At 45.7% G+C, this 19,757-nt stretch overlaps 1 protein-coding gene across 1 annotated transcript in view; it reads left to right on the top strand.

Annotated features, from left to right (window-relative positions):
• The window catches only part of STAG1 (stromal antigen 1), a 284,176-nt gene that overhangs the window by 233,338 nt on the left and 31,081 nt on the right, over nucleotides 1-19,757 (top strand). The window contains exons 23-26 of the mRNA XM_015426863.1: nucleotides 6,475-6,567; nucleotides 9,048-9,222; nucleotides 17,582-17,721; nucleotides 18,140-18,241. Coding sequence (XP_015282349.1) covers nucleotides 6,475-6,567; nucleotides 9,048-9,222; nucleotides 17,582-17,721; nucleotides 18,140-18,241 — 510 coding nt within the window. The remainder of the gene's footprint in view (nucleotides 1-6,474; nucleotides 6,568-9,047; nucleotides 9,223-17,581; nucleotides 17,722-18,139; nucleotides 18,242-19,757) is intronic.

The following is a 19,757-nucleotide window of genomic DNA, read 5'->3' as shown; positions in this document are numbered from 1 at the left end:
GTAGGGGCACCCATGCTGACCAGCTGCAGGCACCCCTGGACCCGCCTCCTGTGACGAGCTTGGGGCAGACACCTCATGTCTTGGGGGGACAGGAAGAGATGCCTGAGGGGAAAAGAGTTGAGATAGCTATCTCTTCCACTTGCACCACCTCAAGCCTCCCCTCCTGTTCCTCCTCAGAAAGCCTGCTGGACTCTGAAGAAACCAGAACAGGGGCATCCAACCTTTCCTCTAGCTCCTCCAGAAGCCTCTTTGTCCCTGGGGTGAGCTCCCAACCCAAAACTAGGTTTTTGTCTTTCCAAAGGAGACTAACCTACCCTTGCTTCAGTTTTTGTTTTCTTTTTTTGTTTTTGGGTGGTGGTGGGTTTTTTTTTTTAAGTTTTTTAGAACTAGTGAATTCCTGTGCTGAAACCTGACTATTGTTTAATTAACTATCCTTGAGATAGAATAGCAAACCTTTTTAAAAATTGAAGGCTCTTTATTAAACTTCTCCTGACTGGTTGCAGCAGAGCCGCCTGGCTATATTCTATTGGAACAAGCCTGATTTCCGCTATGGAAATGCAGGAGCTCCCTCCTGAAAATTGAAAAAAACTATAGGACAACCTAAAGGGAAATGATTTATCTAAAAGCACCTGCTTTCACTGAAGCTCAAAGCAACACACAGCACACTGCTTTTTTTAATGTTTATCTAGGCTATTGTTATACCACTGTTTTATAGACACACACAACCTTGCCTCTTTTAAGATCCTCCTAGCACTGGCCTAGTTAGGGAGGAACTAAAGCCTTATGCTGAAATTTATTTTAAAGTATTTAAAACTTAAACAATTCCTAAAACAGACCCATCTTCGTCGTGGTCTCTGTGCAGTCCCACACATGGGTTGGGCACCTGTGCATGACCTTGATCGGAGAATGTTGCGGAGCTTGCCTCAGAAGTCTTTTTTGACGGACTCTCGTCCCTCCCTGGGGAGCAGACACGCACTGCGCATGCCTGGAGCGGGGAAGAGAGTTGCCTCCCACTCAGTTCTTCTTCGACCATCCTTGTGTTCCCACCTCTCCAGCGATCAATTTGCCTCAGCCGAGTTTTTTCTCTTTCATTTTCCTCCTCGTGTTTTTTCTACGTTTTCTCTTCATCTTCTCTGTCTATTTTTAAAAAAAGAAAGATCTTTATTATCCCAACTGCCTATCCACCTTTTGGATGATGGGGAGCACTTTATGAGAAATTGATCTCGATCACCTCTATCATGCTACAATCGCAGAGCCTACGACTACCATAGATCGCTTTCGCAATCTCAGTCTGACTACAGGTCCTGGTCTCCAGATCCCAGGCATCATAGATTATACCGTCCTTGCTCTTACTCGAGATCTCCAATGCCCCATTGTGACTATTATATGGGATCGCAGGACACTGATCTCAGGCATCAACGCCCGACCAGTTCTCAACATGTTTGATCACCATCTCCAGATTCGGTGTCTGGCCGCTCCATTTCTGGTGATCTGGATCCCGATGTCATCTTGATCGAGGATGATGGCCCTCGTTCAAGCTCTCTTTCATCTACTGAAGGTCTGAAGGCTTATCTAGAGCTCGTCACTAGAATGGCAACTGCCCTTCAAGTGAAAGGCACCACTGATACACCGGCGGTTACAGATGTGGTTCACAAATTAGCCCAGGCTGACTTGCCACCATCAACAATCCTGCCATTGCTCCCAGTTCACCTTTCTACTCTGAAAGAATCATGGGATCGTCCGGCTTCAGTACCTTCGTTATCGAAGAGATATGATCCCATCTATAAGATTTAAGTCTTCAGGCAAGTTTCTGTTTAATCATACCTCACCAAATTCAATGATAATTCATTCTTCCTCAAAGTCAAAGCAACCTAGGCAATCGATCCCTCTGGATCAGGAGGGTCGCAAGATCGACTCGATAGCTAAGAAAACCTACTCCATGGCTGCCATGAGTATTCGGATCGATATCTATCCTACCTCTCGGCATGCACTTTTAATGTTGCTAGTGATGTTCAGTCCTCGATACCGTACCAGAGGAGTGCAGGACCACGCTGTCTGCTGCTCTTTCAGAAATATGCACTATATCGAATAAGGATAATAGAGTTCAATAAGGATAATAGAGTTGGATTTTATGAGAAACCTATAGAGTGCGATAAGATATGGCTGGGAACAGATGAGAAATTGATTAAAAATATATATACTTTACTATTAGAAGAATATATGCAAGATGAAATTGTGAAAAGTTCAATGATTACTTGGATGAAAGACATAGGTCACAATATAGACGTAGATGACCGGGCAAAAATTTGGAAAGCTGTGAAATTTACAAGGGCTACCACATATAAAGAAAATATTTACAAAATGTTCCATAGATGGCACTGGTCGCCAGATAAAATTGTCAAACTTAATGAAAAATTATTGGAAATATAAGAAAAATGTGGGAACATACTTTCATATGTGGTGGAGATGTGGGAAAATTTATAAATTTTCAATTGAAATACAAAAGCTATTTCAAGAAATACTGGATATTAATTTACCTTTAAAACCAGAGTTTTTTCTATTAAATATATTACCAGATGGTTATAATAAATGTGACCTTTATATTATTATGTATGTATTGACAACAGCCAGAATTTTGTTAGCAAAGAATTGGAAACTGGATAAAATACCATCAAAGGAAGAGCTTATCCAGAGACTGTTTGGAGATGGCTGAGATGGCTAGACTAAGCAACTTACTTCAAGGAAAAGAGGACGAAAATCCCCTAAACTTTTGGGCAAGAGTGTATAAATGGATTCAAAAATGATTGAAAATTTTGACTTTCATGATTATTTGTTAATCTAAGTGGATTGTATGTATATTTTCTATATACAATAAATAAACATTAAAAAGAGAGATATGCACTATATCTAAACAACAGATTAATTCCATTAGACATGCTGTCAACTGTTTTTCCAAAGTTCTGGCTTCATCTATTGCCCTTCGCCGACATGCATAGCTTAGGAACACCACTCCAGGCAGATGTAAAATTCAAAACTAAGAATTTGCCTTTTGATGGTGAAGGCCTTTTCCATTCTACAACGGACGAAACCTTGAAGGCTGTTGATGATAGTAGGAAGAAAGCTAGAAAGCTCCGCAATGCCCTCGATATCAGCAATGAAAACCGTATTCTATCAATCGCCAGCCTTCCTCTGCAGCCACTTAGCAGTGGAGACATAGACCCTATGATTACCATAATGTCTTTCAAAAGTCCAATCCTCAACTGCCTAAGAAATCGCAACAGCCAAAACAGTCCGTTTGACCACCTCGATCTCCTGTCACTGCCTCCCCCTTTCACCCCTTCTGTAAGAACCTGACTCTTCCCCTTCTTTCCAACTTTCCCCACTCGAAGATCATAAGTTACAGGTAAGCAACCTGTTTTTATTACTAAAAGCCTATTTAGCAGCACCTAAGTATTGTACTCCAGTCAATAGCCCTAAGTTGAAACAAGAAATACACACACAGAACAGTGAAACACCCTCCTCCCCCCAAAAAACCAACCTTCTAGAAACTATAGGGAAGAAATACAGGGGTGAACTACTGGGGGGAAGGGTGGGGGAAAGGACTTAAGCAAAATTAACCAAAGCAGGAGAAAGCCCCCACCACCACCATCAGGCCCAAACAACAACAAAACTTCACAAAAATGCAAGCCTCAAAAAACCAGAATGAGTATAACTATGAATAAACCCAAAGAGAACCAAAAAAAGGCCTAATGTCTTGGCCTCAACCCCTACACACACAAAACCACCAAGCCCAACCAACGTAACAAAAAACTCCAAACTTAAGCCACAAAAACCAAAAGGAACTAAAACCTGAGAATAAAACCAAAGAGGGGACCAAAAAAGGCCTGAGGCTCACTCACCCCACACAACCAGTGGGGTGTTGAGCCAGTTTGGTGTAGTGGTTAAGTGTGTGAACTCTAATCTGGGAGAACCGGGTTTGATTCCCCACTCCTCCACTTGCACCTGCTGATGTGACCTTGGGTCAGTCACAAGCTCTGGCACAGCTGTCCTTGAAAAAGAGCAGTTTGTGTCAGAGTTCTCTCAGCCCCGCCCACCTCACAGGGTGTCTGTTGTGGGGAGGGGAAGGGAAAGGAGTTTGTAAGGCGCTCCAAGTGAAGGGCGGGGTATAAATCCAATCTCTTCTCTTCTAAAACCTAACCAAAGATAACCAAAAAACCCCACTCGAGGCCCTAGGCCTCACCCCCCCCCCCCATACTCCATAACCAACCCACCAAACCCAAAGAATAACAATAAAATAAGAAAACTGTTTTTAAAATGTTTAGTCAAACCAGTCACTGTCTTTAGTCTTCTTCAGGCAGGCAGGATCTGATGTGACGTTCACAGTCTCTCGGGCCGCAGGAATCAGGCTCAGAGCAGCAGCTGAAGCCAAAGCCAGCTACACACTCTCCAAACCCCTCTCAGCAATGAAGTCTAGCTCAGCCAGACCCTTGCTTTTATGCTCTTTGTCCATTCACAGAAGAATTTCCAAAAAGAACAAACATCTGTTCTTGGCTAAAGAGCAGTGTTTCCCTCTAACCTGCCAAACTGCCACTGCTCCTGTTCCCTGGGAAATGGGTGGGGAAAGCAAGGTAGTTAGCTGGACTTCACATTTGAAGCTGTCAACAACCTTGCAAAGTTGCAAAGCTGCAATGCAGTGCTGCTCTGCGGTGGCTCACCTTGTTTCTCCACGGATGGGGGCAGAGGGTGGTGATTGGGGACAGGGTTTCACCACACTACCCTTTGATGTGCGGCATCCCACAGGGGGCTATTCTGTCTCCTATGTTATTTAACATCTACATGTTCCCCCTTGCTCAGTTGGCCTGGAGGTTTGGGCTGGATTGTCACCAATATGCTGATGACACCCAGCTATATCTGTTGATGGACAGCCGACCAGATGCCACTCCAGAGGTTCTGGCCAGGATATTAGAAGCCATGGCTGACTGGTTGCAGCAGAGCTGCCTGAAATTAAATCCATCAAAGACTGAGGTTCTGTGCCTGAGTCATGGAGTAGTGGATTTAGGGAACCAGCTCCCAGCCCTCAGCAGGATGAGAATCTTTCCCTCTAACGAAAATGGTGAAATGCTTCAGAATTTTGAAGGGAGTTTCCAAGAAATGATAGATTCTGCATTGGGAATCACTGAGGATTGCTGTATTTGAATATGCTTCATAGATGTCTACATGTACCTTTGAAATGTTGAATCCAGCATGATTTTTAAAAAAGAGTTATTGAAATGGATTTAGAACCAGGGGTTCGTCATGGAAAAATTCCACCTGTAAATTTCTACCTGTATTCAACTTTACGAGTGAATTTCTACCTGTTGTTTATGGAAAATTTGTTCTGAGTACTTTATATGTTTTACTATTATTAAATTCATTGATTATTGGTGTTAAAATTTGGACACATGCATTTTTTTTTCTTGTTTTCATATATTGCTGTGCCACTGCCTTTCATCTTGTATCATTTTTTTAAATCTTGGGCATTTTATAGTCCTATGAGCCATCTTGGTATATTAAATTATTGAACTGCAGAATGTTTTATTTGTATTTTTAATCTGCTGTGAGCCACCCTGAGCCCTGTGTGCAGGGAACAGTAGGATAAAAATCCAGACAATCAATAAATTTGCAAATACATTGCACTGATTGGCTCTAAGCTCTCCCTAAGGCACTTTTGCTATTGGACTGCTGAGTTGCCTCTTCTCCCTCCCTTCTGTTGCCCTGGAAACCAGAGCAAAAGGCGAGAGAGAGCCCCAGAGGAGAGAAGTGAAAGGTAACTTTGTAGCTCTACAAAGTCGTAAAGTTTAAACCTCCAGCCACTGTTTGGTATTGCTAAATAAAGCCTAATAAAAGCCAAATAATTGTGGCTTTTATCAGTATAATCTATATCAGTAGCTGAATACAGATTGGAGTGTAAAATCTTATTTGGCTCGGTTTATACCAAATGTTTTATTTGTGTTTTTAATCTGTTGTGAGCCACCCTGAGCCCTGTGTGCAGGGAAGAGTGCATAATAAGTCTTTTTCTTCCTACCATTTTCTGCTCAAAATACTCCCCTACCCAGCCCAAGTTGCTCTCTTAAACAGGGGAGGAGACAAGATTACTGTATTTTTTATTCTGCAGGGAGAAAGCAGCTTATGGAGGGCAATTTAGACCTGAGAAGCAGAGGAAAGAGTTGAGCATCCCACCCTCCATTGGGTTCCACTTCACATACCTAGTCTAACATGTATGATCTAGTTTGGCTCTTAGGCTAGGATAGATATGTTAATTAATTGTTTTCCCTGTACCTGATCATATTAAATTCCTTATTACTATGCTGAAATCTTATTTACTTCCCCATTTCTTTATGTAGCTGTTGGGTAATGTCATATCAACTGTTTTCTTTCACTTCCCAAATTTTGATTAATGCATGAATGATGATCGATTTTTCATGTTTACTCCAGGAAGATTTGTTAGTGCTGAGGAAAACTGTGAAATCATTTCTAGCTGTCTGCCAACAGTGTCTGTCAAATGTCAATACTCCAGTCAAAGAACAGGTAAAAGACACTTACTTAAATTGCATTCAGCATGTGCAAATTATTTTAAAGCTTTTTAATACCATGTATTATATAAAGCAAATGGTTATTGTATTTTAACTTTATTATGCTACTATACTTTTCTGTTCGTTAAAATTACAGTCTTTCTTTTATAGGTTAGTGGTTGGAATGTTGGCTCTAGAATGTGTTCAAGAGTTCTTTCTTTAGCCCTGACCTGGATAGCCCAGGCAAGCCTGATCTCATCAGATCTGAGAAGCTAAGCAGGGCCGATTCTGGTGGATGGGAGACCTCCAGAGAATACCCGGGGGGGGGGGGCAGAGGCAGGCAATCTAAGCTACCTTTCTGAATGTCCTCCATGCCCAGTAGGAATCGCTAGAGGTCGCTATGATTTCCTGGCACAGGCACACATGCACGCATACACAGACAAAATGCAAAAAAGAAAGAGTTATATCTTTACATTTTGACTGGTTGGCCTTAATCATTTCCCCATCCATAGGGTTCTCTAACAATTTTAGTGGTAATTCTGTTGTTAAATGGTATTTTTGTACGTGTAAGTGACATTATGTTGTCGAAGGCTTTCACGGCCGGAGTTCATTAGTTGCTGTAGATTTTCCGGGATGTGTGGCCGTGGTCTTGGCATTGTAGAACCTGACATTTCGCCAGTAACTGTGACTGGCATCCTCAGAGGTATAATTCTGAAACGTTAGCCCAGGTACTTTCTTTTGCAGTAAATTCATAAAATATCTTGGAGACCTTCCATTTCCCCTATAGCTTTACCTTCATGCAGTGGTACTCATGCAGTGACTGACAAGAGAGCCACACTCAAAATTACCATCAACCAAAAGAGCCTCTTGACTACCACTCCTTATGCACCCCACCAAACACACAATACGACAATACAAGGTGCAACAGTTTAATATTAAATACATAAGTACAGCCTTTTAAGTTACTAGAATATGTAGGGTTTCTAGGGGAGATGCTGTGGCTCAGTGGTAGAGCATCCTCTTGGCACACAGAAGTTCCGAAGTTCTGTCCTTGGTATTTGCAGTTAAAAGGATCAAGTCACAGACCCTGTAGATCCACAGCCAGTCTGAGTAGATAGTACTTGATGGATCAATGGTCTGATTATGTATAAAGCACCTTAATGTGTTCTCTCCACCACTGTTGAGCCTCTGCACTCTTCCCTCACTATCTTCTTGTTTTCTCCCTTGCACAAGAGTCACAGCTTGGGCAAGAGCTAGGTGGCCAGAACCACTCTGCCTCATGCTAGAAAGAGAATGGGGGGGGGGATAAAGGGTACTCAGGCTTCCCACTGTAGACCACTGCTGTGAGCCAATGGCAAAGTTGTGAAAGAGGTGCAGCAGCTTAGGTGAGAGAGCAAAATTGCCAAGGTACCCAGGGGAGAGAAAACTGGCCAGGAAGAAATGGAAATAAAAATACCACCATCCCCTTTGTGATCAGCTTGTTCTTTTCCTGGGTGGTCGGGGTGGTTTTACTTTCTGTTCTCTGCCGCTGCCATCCCAGCAGGTGCTCGGGTGCTGGGATAAGAGTGCAGAGGATGCAGATGGCAGCCCCTTTACTTCAGCCCTGGCATGAGACCCTACTCCAGGGAGACTCACAGTTTACCCATCTTCAGCAGCAGCTGTTACAAGGTGGGGAGCACCTGCCAACCACAAACCTCACTGGGCAATTGCCTTGCCCACCTTCCTGAAACATGGGCTAGAAGCCACATTAGGGAAAAGTGATGAAAAGAGCCACACATGGCATGTCAGAAGGCTCCCAAGCCACTGATTGAATATTATTTCCTTAATGCATCTCATAATATATTTAGTTCATGTGCTATTCAAACATAAAGATGTTTGGCCTGCTGCCAGAAAAAAAAAAATATCCAAAAATCTCCAAAAGTCTTTTGCATTAGGGATCAAACTCATAAGCTCTCAGAAGACTTTGGGGTTATAGTCCTCAAGTAGTCATCATGTATCTCATCCACTGCTGTCTTTTCAGCTAGATTTGAGTCCTGTAGCACCTTAGAGACCAACAGGATTTTTTTCAGATGAAGGGAGCTTTGACACTCTAAAGCATATACCCAGAAAATCTTTTTGGTCTCTAAGGTGCTACTTGGACTCTAATCAGGCTGTTCTACTGCAGATGTCCACTACCCTCTGAAACTGTTGTCTTTGCAATGACAGCAAGTATATGCCATACCTGCTGTGAATGCTTGTTCTTTTTGTCAGAAGAAGCAGTTTAGCACACATTGAAGAACTCTGTAGTAATTTGCTTCTGTATTCCTAAGAGCTTTCTGTGGCCCACTTTAATGAGTATTTGTGTTCTCTTCTATAATAATGGTCAATCAAATGGCTTTGTTTAATTTCTGTCAGGTTATTTATTTGTAATCTCAGATTTAAGCTTTTAAAAATTTTATTTGATTTATATCCCGCCCGCCCTGCCTATGGAATGGCTAAATATATTTTATGTTTCAGGCATTCATGCTCCTCTGTGATCTCTTGATGATCTTTAGCCACCAGCTGATGAGTGGAGGTAGGGAGGGTCTCCAGCCTTTGGTGTTTAATCCAGATTCAGGCCTCCAGTCTGAACTCCTTAGCTTTGTGATGGACCATGTTTTCATTGATCAGGATGATGAGAATCAGAGCATGGGTAAGTACCCATCTTGACATGTGCTTGTTTTATCCAGTTTAAAACAATATTTTTATCTCTCCCATATTCACCTGTCTTCTGCAATGGCTGTATCCCCTGCCCTTCTCTGTGCTACTTCATAGATGAGGGGAAATACAATGTATTAAGCAAGTCGTCTGTTTTGAAGAGTAGATGTGCACAGCACAGGTTCCTTTTCAAAACACATGAAGAGGCAAAACTGTATCTTTTAAAAGTAAAATAAGCAGTGGCTTTAAATTGTGTTACATTTGGGATAAAGAACTTCTTCTTGCATTCAGAGAGACCGCATTCCTTGTAACAACAAACCATGGTTTGTTATAGGAATGAGCTTTAGAAGTCCCATAATTTGCATGTTTCCCTTCCCTTCATTCCTCATGTGATTCAGTAATTCAATACTTCATGGTCTGCAAGAAATCATAGTTTGTTGTTTTATCCAGGTTGAATGAAATGGCAAACTATGGTTGTTCTCTAGGCCACCTCTCAGGATTTCAAATCAAAGTTTAATTCTGGTTTGGAATCCTTCTTTGTAGACAACAAACTAAATCAAAAATACGCTGTGGCTGGTTGTAAATCTGGAAGTCTTCTATTTCCCAGCTGTATATGAAGGGAGGGGAAATCTGAACCAGAGGATCTTCGACGTGGCCTCTGTGCTTCACACCAATGGGATTCAGTGCGCCTGTGCTGGATCGATCGGTATTGTAGCAAGCTCTAACGGATTTTCGTGCCCAGACCTCAGGCATGCGCAGGAACCCCCAACCACACATGCCCAGAGGGGTGGGCGCAGACATCCCAGCAGTTCCTTTCTTTCTGCCGTGCTGGGAACACCTTTCCTTGGTCGGTGAGATTGGTAGCTGTTTTTTCCTCAGAAGCTTTTCGGATTTCACTTCGTCTATTCTATTTTTCCTTCGTTTCTTTGTTTTTTCTTCTTATATCTAAAAAAAAATAGAGGGGGAAGTTTACCTCAGTTTGGCCTTCGCCCCCCCCACCTCTTTTCTTCTTTCCCCCCCTTTTTTTCTTCTCCATTTTGTTTATTTTATGGAGAAAAGGTGGGGCTTTTTCAAACGTTGCACTGGGTGCAGCAGTAAGCTCGCTCCGCCTGACTGCCACACCCTTTGTATTTTTTGTCTGGGCGAGACGCACTGCCCAGAGTCTTCCCAGCACTGTGCCAAGTTTTCCAATCAAACTAGGAAAAATCGAGCAGCGCGTCTCCGAGTAGAGTTACTGGAATCGGCGCTAAACCCCTCTTCCGTCATGGATCCAGACGTGCCGGTGAGACCATTGACATTGACGGTTCCGGCGTCAAAGTCCTCGTCCAACATCGTCCAGTCGGCATCGAAGCATCCGGCACCGACAGCACAGTCTTCGGCGTCCACTCCCATAAAAAAGAAGGAGAAAATGGGTAAAGACCACAAGTCCGCTAAAAAGGGCTCCTGAAGGTGGCGAAGTCTGGAAAAGTTGCAGGTTGTGCTCCGGGTATTGCCCCTAAGGTGCCCCTCATTCCTACGACTGTATCGGCATCGGAGGCTCCGGTTGCCCCACCAATACCAACCATCCAACTGATGGACCCTCCTATAAACCAACTAGACCATGATACGCTGGCGGACATGCGTCCTTTCTCCAACATCGACAATGTGGAAATCCTCAGCCCTCCCTCGGGCAGGGATGGTTCTCCCTCTGCTCAGTCATTGGCGTCACCACTTTCTGAGTTCTGTACCGATATCAGTGCAAGTCGGCATCAACAGATCCTGTTCGACACCCAACGTCCCCCCCCCCCCCGTCCTTTTGCCGAAGATCGGCCTTTCGATATCGACATGCAGGCTGATGGGCTGCTCCCGGAGACGAGAAGCTTCACTATCTCCCAGGCATTCCCGCTCCAGGAGTAGATCGCCATGGGTTTTTTTGCCCCCACCACCTCCTGCTCTCTCTCGTGGGATCACCGTCAGATGCGCTATCTCTATGGGGCTTATCCGTCGGCATCCATGCCCTGGCTCACGCCAGCAGCTTATTCGAATTGGGATCGTTATTCTACGCATAGATTGCGTCCCCCCCGCAGATTGAGACCAACACCCTCTGTGTCTCTTTCTCGTCCTCCCGACCGTCCTTCGGAAGACCTTCCTAGACATCGACCGGATCAATATCGACCGGCTAGTCCCCCTATTCCAACTCTGTCGATCCCGGAGCCAACCGGTCAAGTGGAAGCCACTCCTGTTCAATTACCAGACCCCGATTCGTCTGATTCTACAGATGAGGATTCTGACACAGGGGTTTCGGATATCCACAGCTCGCCTGACCAGCCATCTCCTAAATAGGCAGTGGCCGATGACCAACCCATATTTCCATCAGAAAACCTAACGTCTTATGGAGACCTCATTAAAAGAATGGCCCACTCCCTTGGCCTTTCCATCGTACAGCCTCAACCACTGGTTACAGATGCTGTATTCGATGTTGTACAATTAGATACATCGACAGCTATAGCGTTGCCCATGTCTACGGTTCTGTTGCAGGTGACTAAAACGCCGTGGGATAAACCTTAATCAGCTCCAGTGTCCACGTGCTGCATGGACCACATGTACAGAGTCCAGGAAGCAGGAACAGAATTCTTATTTACCCAGCCTCAACCAAACTCAATGGTAGTTACTTCCTCATCCAAGTCAAAGAGAACCCATTCTGCCCCTTCAGACAGGGAGAGCAGAAAGCTAGATGCATTCGGCCAACAGTTCTGCTCTACAGGAGCGCTCGGTGTGACTTAGCATGTATGAGTAGATATCAATATACCTTATGGGAAAGGCTTTCTGAGATGTTAGCAACCCTTCCTGATGATAAGCATCAGTTAGCCCACATCACCCAAAAGTAGGGCATGGGGCTGTAAAACAACAAATTAATACTTCTAAGCATGCGTTACACACCTGGTCAAGGACAATGGCTTCAGCCATCGCTTTCCGAAGACACTCCTGGCTACGCAACACCAATTTGCAGTCAGACACCAGGGCATACGTAGATCTCCCCTTCGATGGCCTTGGTCTTTTCAATAGCATCACAGACACCATATTGCAAGATATGGACAAAAGCATAAAGGCCTCTCGTACTCTGGGTGTTTCTTCCTCCATGAGACAACAATACTGGCCTCGTCCTTGGTCCGGACCCTGGCAAAAATGTACACCAAACCGTCAGTCTCCTGAGCGGCAGTGGAGACCATGTACATCCTCTGAAGGCCAGAAGCCCACATTTCAGAAACCTAGATTCGGATCGGGACAACAACCCCCTGCCATAAGCAGGCTAAGTCCGCAAAACAGGGTTTTTGACTTCCATGTTCTCCAGTCACATCCCACCCATCTAGCCCCTTTCCTCCAAACTTGGCACCTCATCACCACAGACAAATGGGTGCTGTCCATCTTGACCCATGGTTACTGTATAGATTTTATACAGAACCCCATTACTACAGTCATCATTATTACACCCCCTTCATCAGCTCTTCTGGAGGAGGTGTCTGCCTTCTGCGCAAGGGAGCCATCGAGCCGGTGCCACTTCACCAACACAGCAGGGGATTCTATTCCCATTATTTCACAGTTCCAAAGCGGGATGGAGGCGTTCAACCAATCTTAGATCTAAGGGCGCTCAACTGCTTTGTGCGCTACCGCCATTTCCTCATGGTCTCCTTGCAGCAGATCCTGCCACTTCTCCAAAAGAACGTCTGGATGGCCACTCTGGATCTCCAGGATGCATTCTTCCACCTCACCATCCACCCGTCCCACCGCCAATATCTACAGACAATACTACTGCCCTCAGCTATATAAACAGGCAGGGGGGCACTGTCTCTCAATGCCTCTGCAAACTGGCCATTCAGTTGTAGGACTTCTGCATCACCCACAACATCTTCCTCATCGCCACGCATATACCAGGGCACATGAATGTGCAGGCAGACCAACTGAGTTGAAGAGGACTTCATCTGCACGAATGGGAAATGAATTCGACCTACCTCCTCCCACTCTTCCGCAAGTGGGGTTTCCCCCAAATAGATGTTTTCACCACCAGGGTGAACAAAAAGTGTCCTATGTTCTGCAGCCGAGGAGGCAGGGACCCGCAGTCTTTTGGGGGACGGTCTCTATCCGTGGTCCAGAAATTTTCTCTTCCTCTTCCCCCGCTGCCTCTGCTTCCAAGAGTGGTACGCAAAATCATCAGCGACAGAGCGGATTGCATCCTCATATCCCCATGGTGGCTGAGGCAGCCATGGTTCTCAACCATACTGGACCTGTCAGCAGGGGTGTACCACCAATTCCCGCCGGTTCAAGATCATCAACTCATCCAAACATGCTCTGGATACATTTTCTAAAACAATGTCATCTGCAGTTGCCCTTCATAGGCATTCCGGGCTGAGGACCACTGCACTCCCGGCTGATACCAGGGCGTACATAGAGGACTTGCCTTTCGATGGCCAGGGTCTCTTCCATGTGTCCACTGATTCGATGCTCCAGGAAATGGATAAGAGCATTAAGGCCTCGAGGTCGCTGAGGGTCTCTGCCCCCTCCAAGCCTTTTCGTCCTTGCTCGTGGTCTCATTACAGCTCCAGATGCCAGTATGCTAAGCCGTCAGCGGATGAGGGCTACAGGCCACGTCGGTCTCCGTCTGGGAATAGGCAACAATACCAGGCCAGACAGAGATACAGTTCTGGACAGCAGAGTCTCAGACCGAAACAACCCAAACCCGGCAAGCAGGGCCTTTGACTTCTGCCTGTCTACCTCTTCCGACCCTACTCGCCTCCATCCATATTTACAGGCCTGGGCCACCATTACATCGGACCAATGGGTCCTTTCCATCTTAGCCAAGGACTATTCCATCGAATTCATGGAACTCCCACCTCTTCCTGTAGTCGTCATCACTCCCCCATCATCATGCCTCCTCGAGGAGGTCACCACACTTCTGTCAAAACCCTTCTGTCAAAACCCGTGCCTCTAGATCACCAGGGACTCGGTTTTTATTCCCGATACTTCATGGTTCCCAAGAGGGACAATGGGCAGAGGCCGATCTTAGACCTTCGCAGCCTCAACACCTATATACAGTACCAAAAATTCAAAATTACATCCCTTCCCGTCATTCGCCCCCTCCTATCCCAGGGATGCTGGATGGCCACCCTCGACCTCAAGGATGCCTATTTCCATTTAACTATCCACCCCGCCAATCGCAAATACCTCCGTTTCACGATAGGAAGCAGCCACTACCAATACAGGAGTCTACCGTTTGGCCTCAGCACGGCCCGAGGGTCTTTACCAAGACTATGGTTGTTGTAGCGCATCTCCTGGGACTCAGAGTCAACCACAAAAAGTCTCACCTAGTCCCTTCTCGAAGAGTGCAGTTCATAGGGGCGATACTCGACTCCAAAGAGGGTGCAGCTTTCCTGCCTCGGGACAGGGCACGAACCCTAACCATTTTGGCAGAACAGGTTCAACTACAAGGAACCTCCTCCGCCTTTCAGATTCAACAGCTCCTGGGCCTAATGGTGGCGACAACTGCAGTCCTCCGTTTTGCAAAGTTGTGAATGCGACCACTCCAGCTTTGGTTCATCCGTCACTTCAAGCCCCTACGGATGTCCCAATCAGTTTGTTTTCCCCCACCACAAGAGGTACGCGACTCCCTCGTGTAGTGGACGCACTCACACAACCTGACGGAGGGGATCCCGTTCCGTCCTCTCACTCCTACTCTCACCCTCACACCCGAAGCTTTGCTGTGGGGCTGGGGAGCCCACCTCAACGGCCTCTCTGTAGGTCACAGGTGGGATGCTGTGTCCTCAAGGAGACACATAAACTTTCTGAAACTGTTGGCAATAAAATTGGCCCTTCAATGTTTCTAGCCTCTGCTCTCAGGACAATGCATAACTGTCTTAACCAACAATACGAAGGCTCTCAGTTACGTCAACAGGCAGGGTGGGATGGTCTCCTGCAGTCTCTGCTTCCTGGCTCTGGACCTTTGGGCCTAGTGCATGCCTCTGCACATCTTTCCCATTGCCTCACACATCGCTGGCAAGGCCAATGTGCATGCAGACCTGCTCAGCAGGGGTCTCTCCCAGCATCATGATTGGGAACTGAACTTGGCCTACCTACGTCCCGTGTTTCGAAAGTGGGGCATGCCTCATGTCAACGTCTTTGCCACCAGGCACAACTTGAAGTGCAACTTGTTTTGCTGCAGGGCGGCTCAGGATCCCAGGGCTTTGGGAGATGGACTCCTGTACCCATGGTACGACAAATTCCTATATATGTTCCCGCCTCTGCCTCTGATGCTGAGAATGGTCCAAAGACTCATGAGGGTCCGTACGAGGTGCATCCTGATCACCCTCTGGTGGCTGAAGCAACCTTGGTTCACCAATCTCCTCTCACTAGCCAAGGTGTGCCTTCCCCTCCCACAGGTGCCAGATCTGCTTCTGGCAGAGGGAGGAGCTCTCCTATTCCACGAGGTACACAAGCTCAAGTTAACAGCTTATCTCGTGGACACTTAACTTTCTCTGACAGAATCAACACTGTGCTACTCAATGCCAGGAAAGATTCTACGCGACGTTCCTACAGTGGGAAGTGGGCCCGCTTCTTAGCCTCCATACAGCACTCTGACGTCCCCCCGGCTTCTGTCAGGATTGACCAGGTCTTAGACTTTCTGCTCTCACTGGCAGAGAAGGGGCTCTCGCACTCCTCACTCAGAGCATATTTGTCAGCAATTTCGGCCTACCATCCAGGTTTTTCGATGGTTTTTCCGTTTTCTCTCACCCAGTCTCTAAGAGATTTATGAAGGGTCTCCTCCACCTGTATCCACCAATCCGCTGGTGCTCCACCTGTATCCACCAATCTACCACTGGTGCTCCACAATGTCATGGGGCGGCCCTTTGAGCCCAAGGCGACTTGCAAGTGAGAGCATGCAGCATGGAAGACTGCCTTTCTCATCGCCATCACCTCGGCCAGAAGGGTGGGGGAACTCATGGCCAGTGTTCCCTCTAAGCTGAGTTAGTGTGAGCTAGCTCACAGTTTTTTAGCCTCCGGCTCACACATTTTTGTCTTAGCTCAGGAAGGATGGCTCCAGAGCAAACTAATGTCTGCAGTAGCCAAATGGTTTGCTCACAACTTTAATGTCAGTAGCTCACCAAGTAGAATTTTTGCTCACGGGACTCCACAGCTTAGAGGGAACATTCGCGACTCTATGACATGACCCACCTTTCCTTGTATTCCTGCCGGACGGTGTGAGACTGGTCCCTGACATATCTTTTCTGCCTAAGGTGGTCTCCGAATTTCACCTAGCCTTGGAGATCTTATTGCCTAGCTTCTTCCCTAAACCGGAAGATGGACAACAGCAACTCCTCCACACTCTAGTTGTTAGGAGGGCACTGCTCTTTTACCTAAATAGGACACGTCAGAGTAGGAGGGACAATCGTTTATTTGTCTCCTACTCCAGTCACTCCGCAGGGCTAAAAATTTCAGCACAACGTCTCTCCAAATGGATTGTTGAGACTATTAAGCTGTGCTACCAGTTGGCTAAGCGCCCATTGCCCTTGCCTGTGCGAACGCACTCTACAAGATCCATGGCTGCATCCACAGCTTTCTTGAAGAGTACTTCCCTGTCGGCGATCTGTGGGGCTGCGACATGGTCTACTCCGAACACCTTCATCAAGCACTACGCTGTTGATGTTTGTGAACGCCACAGAGTGGACCTGGGTCGTCTAGTCCTTTCATCGGCAGAGCATTGAATTGCGACAGCTCCCACCTCCAGGTGAGCTACTGCTTTTCAATCTTCCATGGGTGTGATGCACAGAGACCACGAAGAAGATAAACAGGTTGCTTACCTGTAACTGATGATCTTCGAGTGGTCATCTGTGCAGTCACACCATCCGTTCGTCCTTCCCCACTGCTGTCACTTCAGTATTTTTCTCTGGTTATTGACATGACAGCGGTCAGAAGGAATTGGCAGGATGTCCGTGCCCCTCCTCCTTGGGCATGCGTAGTGGGGTTCCCGTGCATGCCTGGAGGAGAGGCGCGAAGATCCTTTTGTGAGCTTTGCATACCAGCAATTCGGATCAGCACAGGCACATAATCCCATGGGTGTGACTGCACAGTTGACCACTTGAAGATCATCAGTTACAGGTAAGCAACCTGTTTTTCTGTGAACTGCAATGAGAGTTTAACTTACATCAAATTCAAACTGATCAGTGCTCATAAGTTGCTTTTTCAGTTTTAAGTAGTCATTGAATTTCACCTGAGACTATAGCTGAGCTATCCACTCACATTATATACATTTAGTAATGTCAGGTGATTGAATAGGTTTGATATCAACTTGAAAGACAAATATTTTATTATTTCCTTTTGTTTAGAGGGAGATGAAGAGGATGAAGCTAATAAAATTGAAGCTCTGCACAAGAGAAGAAACCTTTTGGCGGCCTTTAGTAAGCTTATAATTTATGACATTGTAGATATGCATGCAGCAGCTGATATCTTCAAACATTATATGAAGGTAAGTTGTAGATTTAGCTCTTTTCTCCTGAAAATGTCAGTATTGCATGTTTGAAAAAAGTAATGTCGATTGCCTTTCTTCCACTGCATGATTCTGCCATATTGAGCATTGTTGGGTACATTGTTGTGTTGAATCCCACAGTTTTTAAATTTATAAAATTGATGAAGGGCTATGAGAGAATCACTCTCTGCTTGAAAGAGAATGGACTCCATCATGCAAATTCTGCCTTGTTGTTTTAAAATAAACTGATGAGCTCAGCTGTATTTGAGCTCAATACCGCTTTAATGAAACAGAGCTTTTTCAGCTGAGCAGGAACATAGATTCTTGAAGATGACCAGAGTCCAAAATAAGGTTCAATTTTCTCAGAAAATCATGATAAAAAGTTAGATACTACAACTGAACTCTTTTTTTTTTTTAGTACTACAATGACTACGGAGATATAATTAAGGAGACGTTGAGTAAAACAAGACAAATTGATAAAATTCAGTGTGCAAAAACCCTCATCCTCAGTTTGCAGCAGGTAAGAATGTTAAAGCAAACCTGATGTTCTGAGGTAAAATAAATTTCCCCTTAGTGTCTGTTGGGGGAAACCATGGTTGCAAATCTCCAGGTGAGGGCTGAAGATCACTCAGAATTACAACTGCTTTCCAGATGGCAGAGATCAGTTCCCCTGGAGAAAATGGTGGACTTTGTGTCCTTATATCCTGCTGAGATGGCCCCTGTATGACAGCCAATGTGACATAGCAGTCAGGGCTTCAGCTATTAAAACTGATGTCCAGATGACCCAGATCAGTTCTCTTGGAAACAATGGCTGCTTTGGGCAGTAGATTCTATGGCATTATACCCTGCTGAGGTCCCTCCCCACCCAAAATCCTGCCCTCCCCAGGCTCTACCCCTCAAATCTACAGGTATTTCCCAACCCAGAGTTGGCAACCGTGTAATTGGCTCTGGAACCTCTTTCCAGACCCTTGGAACCCAGAAAACGTGGTACAGGAGGAGGTGCTTTTCTACCTTAGCTGTGACTGCATAGCCCCAAATTAACATAAGCCAACCTCCAGGCAGCACCTGGAGATCTCCAGCTATTAAAACTGATGTCCAGATGACCAAGATCAGTTCTCCTGGAGACAATGGCTGCTTTGGGCAGTGGATTCTATGGCATTATACCCTACTGAGGTCCCTCTCCACCCCAAATCCTGCCCTCCCCAGGCTCTACCCCTCAAATCTACAGGTATTTCCCAACCCAGAGTTGGCAACCATGTAATAAGCTATGGAACTACTTTCCAGACCCTTGGAACCCAGAAAACATGGCACAGGAGGAGGTGCTTTTATAACTTAACTGCCACTGCATAACACCCCCCTCCCCCTCAAAAAATAAGTCAGAGGTGGAGAGAACCATATCTGTTACCATGAGGCTGTCCTCCCATTCTACCCACTTGGGACAGCAAAATGACTTGAGACAGCCCTGCCTTATAGCTAAGCAGAAGGAAAGAAACATGGCTTGCCTCCCTCCATTTTCCGCTTTCCTCTGCCGCCCCACCAGCCACAGTCGAGACACTCATCTGGAGCTTCCTTCTAGATCCCGTTGTATTTCTTCCCACAACGGCCATTACTCCAAGTAAATAAATAAACAAAAATGTACAAATGGCAGCTGAAATAAAAACAGCTATGTTATGGTGCTGAAAAACATCCAAAGATGGTACCATCCAAAGAGGGGAAGGATATTCCATAGGCTCATGGGGGCATCCCTGAAATGGCCCTGCCTTTTCATGGCCCATCTGCCTTACTTCGGAATGTGGGGTACACAAAGAAGGGCCTGAGAATGATGTCCAGTGTTGAAGAAAGACTAGCAAAAATGATTCTTTTTCTGTAGCTCAATGTGATGTGGTTGATTTATCAAAGCTATTTCACTTTTCTTTTGTATTTGAAATAACAAGCTCTTATTAGATTGTTGTCATTAGTTCATAATGTATGGCAAATTCATTTAAGCTTATGTGGCATCAGGCATCAGTGCAAACATCCAGAACTTCCATTAGGCA

Source organism: Gekko japonicus, unplaced genomic scaffold (genome assembly GCF_001447785.1).
Source record: "Gekko japonicus isolate JY-2015 unplaced genomic scaffold, Gekko_japonicus_V1.1 scaffold14, whole genome shotgun sequence".
NCBI lineage: Eukaryota > Metazoa > Chordata > Lepidosauria > Squamata > Gekkonidae > Gekko > Gekko japonicus.
This window is presented reverse-complemented; position numbering and strand designations above follow the sequence as displayed.